We start from the raw sequence: 3925 nt of genomic DNA, 5'->3' as shown, positions 1-3925 counted from the left end.
ATGAGCAGCGAATCAAGCAGTATACTCAAAATTGTCTTTTTAATTCTAATCAAAAGAGGTTTTACCAGCAGCTAGATGGGGGGATTGAAAAGGAAGGGTTTGGGCCTGATGCAAAGCAAAGTGTGTCATTTTGGAAGGGGATTTGGGGAACGGCAAAGGATTTCAATCAGAATGCTACATGGTTAAGAGAGATTGAGGAAGGTGGGACATCAGTGACGCAGGATAATCTGAGTATTGGTATAGGTAGAGTTATGAAGCAATGTAAGGAGATGCCTAGTTGGAAAACTCCAGGACCTGACGGTGTACAGGGATTTTGGATCAAGAAGGTTACAGCACTGCATAAGAGTATAGCTAGTCAGTTTGCAAAAACAAACCCAATTTATGCACTATAAATACTAAATATGGCGTCATGTCTTCAAAGATATACAAAATGTGTTATTACTTTTGTAACGCGCAGTGAATTTTCAATTAACAAAATAAAAAAATTAATATTATATCTTTGCTATAGCCTTGGACAAAAAAGTCTCGCAAAGCTCAAAAACTAAAACAATCATAATTGTACACTAATTCTTACAAATCAAAATTACATGAATCTATTAGAATATTGCCACAAGAGGTTATACAGTACAAATTTTTACATTGGGTGCTTCAAACTACAGTAGAGGCCCCCTACATTTACATGTATGTCTGTCAGTACATGTATATAGTAATTAACTTATGCAACAAAATAACTTATGTGGTGAATGCATAAAACATGCATTGATAAACAAGTATGCACTTCCAGTCAGAAATTGATTACACAATACAGATCTGATTTTTAAATTTGGTACTCACAGATAGAGAAAAAAATTCCTTTCCAGCAATATCCCGTTTATGACAATGCACAATAAAATTTGGAAGTTATGGATGCTGTTTGGACGATTGCTCTGGAATACTAGTACAGAGAAAAGCCATTTTAAGTTATTTTCAATGTTTCCGTGTCATGCCCGTTCATGTAGTAAATGAAACCACGCCTACCAGGAAAAACCACACCCAAATCAATTAATAAACGGGGAATGAAGAAAGAAGCACTTTTGACTTGCTTTTCACAGCATTTGAACTATCATTTCTTGTATAATGGACATCGTAAGAGTTGTCTAAAGCCCTGCCATTCATGGTGGCTTCAAATACTAGTAAGTTTTTTCATTACCTAGTTACAGAGTTATTATTACGTCCTCTAGTGCTAAAAGTCCTGATTATGGACTGTTTTGAACACGGATCATCCCCATACTTCATTCAAATCCAACCATCGCTTTTCCTTGAGTTTACAGGTAATATATATATTTTTTTATTTAGAAGTATAATTAAGTTCTTCACATGTAACGTTAAAATAGTTTATTGTCTTTGCACTTGTGGATGAATCCTATGAAAAATTTGTTGTTATTGTTATGTTTAATGATGTTTCTTTCTCTTACTGTTGTAGCAGGGCCTCCTCTTCCTCTTTGGCCTCTTCCTTGGCCACCTCCCTCTCTTCCTCGGCCACCTCCCCCGCTTCCATGGCCACCTCCCCCTCTTCCTTGGCCAGCTGCCCCTCTTTTTTGTCCATCTCCTCCTCCTTGGCCACCTCCTCTTCCTGCTCCTCTCCCGCCACCTCGTCAATGCTTCCATTTAACCCTATGATGTCTCCTTTTCTTCTAACAACAAAAAGAGATTAAGGTAAGTTATACTAATAATAAGAACACAATACACATTAACATGTTTTAAATACCATTAGATACTACTAACACATGAAGGAATAGTACTGTATGTTCATGTAGTATCATTATTCTTGAAAGTAATATGAAATTAACAAGTTAACTAAAGACAAAGTTACTCACTAAGGGATAGCATTTTACAGGCAAGAATAATTACATTGTTAATAATAATAAATGTACCTCAGACTGATGCTCAATCTCACCTCCAGCATTCCTTAAAATTGCAGTGCTGTTCTTTTTGCACGTCCAGCATAAGTTCGTCATTGGCTTGATGCTGTAAATGTGGGGAACATACTTTCTCCATATTCTTTTAAAGGAACTTTCACAGAGAGTATGTTCCCTACCAGCATCAGCATACTGCCGGTAAACCATGCCTCGGGACACACTGGACAGCAATAGCTTGGCCTTCCCATAATCCCTCACTCCAGGTATCCTCCCAGGTAGTAAAATGGCGTAGTCTTCAGCATAGTTCTCCAAAAATGCTACCACATCTTTAATGCCTTCCACAGAAACAGCATGACAAGGAATGCGACCAGTGTTCCCATGAACCCTTCATTAAAAATTTTAATTACTCTTTATTGGATTATTCTTATTATTTTTACCTAGGTTTTATTCCATTTTGAAGGAAATGCCTCCTCAAGTTCTTGTAAGTACCATTTCTGATACTGTATACGAACAAGAAGAGCTTCTTACATATCTATTTTTAAAAGATAAGAAATAACTTATTGTTATAGATATTTTTTTGTTCAATACTTTCTTTCCCCTGTATTCATACTCAGTCCTATTCCTCTGAACTGTGTCACAAGATGTTGAAGACTTTTCTCACTCTCTGAATAATAATAACAATAAAAATAAAAATAATAATAATAATAAATAATAATAATAATAATAATAATGATAATAATAATAATATTCCTTCTCACTCTCATAATAATAACAATAACAATAATAATAATGATAATAATAATAATAATAATGGAACACCAACTATGCTCAGGTATTAGGGTGGATTAGGACTCATCTAACTTTCTCAACTTTGAGAACAATCTTATGTCTTAGGGGCACACGTACCAAATGGAGGTCAATGAATATGGCTGACAGTTTCCCCCTTAACATTATTATGCACTAAAATGAACAAATTACTATTACTTTAATTTTTTTTCCAACACTATTTCTAGTCCTAAACTACTTTTGTCCTACTTGGTGTATTTGGTTAATTTATAATAATAATAATATTAATAATAATATTAAAAATAATAATAATGATAATAATAATAATAATAATAGTAATAATATTCCTTTCTCACTCTCAATAATAATAACAACAATATATATACAATAATAATAATAATAATAATATTCCTTTCTCACTCTCATAAAAATAACAATAACAATAATAATAATAATAATAATAATAATAATAATATTAATAATAAAATAATAATTAATAAATAAAAATAATAATAATATTCCTTTCCAACTCTCATAAAAATAATAACAATAATAATAATAATAATAATAATAATAAAAACAAATAATAATAATGATGATGACAATAATAATAATAATAATAATAATAATAATAATAATAGTAAATAAATAAAAATAATAAAAAAATAAAAATAAAAATAATAATAAATAATAATAATAATAACAAATAGTAATAATGATAATAATAATAATAATAATAATAATAATAAAAATAATAATAATAGTAAATAAATAAAAATAATGGAAAAATAAAAATAATAACAATATTCCTTTCTCACTCTCTTAATAATAATACCAATGATAGTAATAAAATAATAAATAATAAATGAAACTAAAAATAATAATAATATTCCTTTCTCACTCTCATAATTATAATAACAATAATAATAATAATAATAATAATAACAAATAATAATAATGATAATAATAATAATAATAATAATAATAATAAAAATAATAATAATAATAATAGTAAATAAATAAAAATAATAGAAAAAAAAATTAAAAATAATAATAAATAATAATAATAATAATAATAATAACAATATTCCTTTCTCACTCTCTTAATAATAATACCAATGATAGTAATAAAATAATAAATAATAAATGAAACTAAAAATAATAATATTCCTTTCTCACTCTCATAATTATAATAACAATAATAATAATAACAAACAATAATAATGATAATAATAGTAATA

At 28.8% G+C, this 3925-nt stretch overlaps 1 protein-coding gene and 1 long non-coding RNA gene across 6 annotated transcripts; one reads left to right on the top strand and one right to left on the bottom strand.

Annotated features, from left to right (window-relative positions):
* Window positions 1–779: 779 nt before the first annotated feature.
* On the top strand, window positions 780–2161 carry LOC109585872 (uncharacterized). Of its 2 annotated transcripts, none has more exons than XR_002186705.1 (4): window positions 780–1172; window positions 1221–1310; window positions 1466–1695; window positions 1754–2161. It is a non-coding gene; the product is annotated as an uncharacterized LOC109585872 (long non-coding RNA). The 2 variants fall into 2 exon arrangements; XR_002186704.1 differs by having other exon boundaries at window positions 1463–1695.
* Window positions 1374–2611, bottom strand: LOC109585871 (major centromere autoantigen B-like). Of its 4 annotated transcripts, none has more exons than XR_002186701.1 (4): window positions 2336–2611; window positions 1914–2283; window positions 1455–1673; window positions 1374–1402 (listed from the first exon to the last, which is right to left on the bottom strand). XR_002186701.1 is itself a non-coding variant. In XM_020002019.1 (3 exons), the coding sequence occupies exons 1-3, from the start codon at window positions 2035–2037 to the stop codon at window positions 1375–1377; spliced, it is 348 nt and encodes a 115-aa protein (XP_019857578.1). In that variant the 5' UTR covers window positions 2038–2059; the 3' UTR covers window position 1374. The 4 variants fall into 4 exon arrangements, 1 of the variants encoding a protein (XP_019857578.1); XR_002186702.1 differs by having other exon boundaries at window positions 1455–1670; XR_002186703.1 differs by having other exon boundaries at window positions 1455–1670; window positions 1937–2283.
* Between the last annotated feature and the right edge of the window lie 1314 nt (window positions 2612–3925).

Source organism: Amphimedon queenslandica, unplaced genomic scaffold, assembly GCF_000090795.2.
Source record: "Amphimedon queenslandica unplaced genomic scaffold, v1.1 AMPQUscaffold_12993, whole genome shotgun sequence".
Taxonomy (NCBI): domain Eukaryota; kingdom Metazoa; phylum Porifera; class Demospongiae; order Haplosclerida; family Niphatidae; genus Amphimedon; species Amphimedon queenslandica.
The sequence above is the reverse complement of the archived record's forward strand: the minus strand, read 5'-3'. Positions and strand labels throughout refer to the sequence as shown.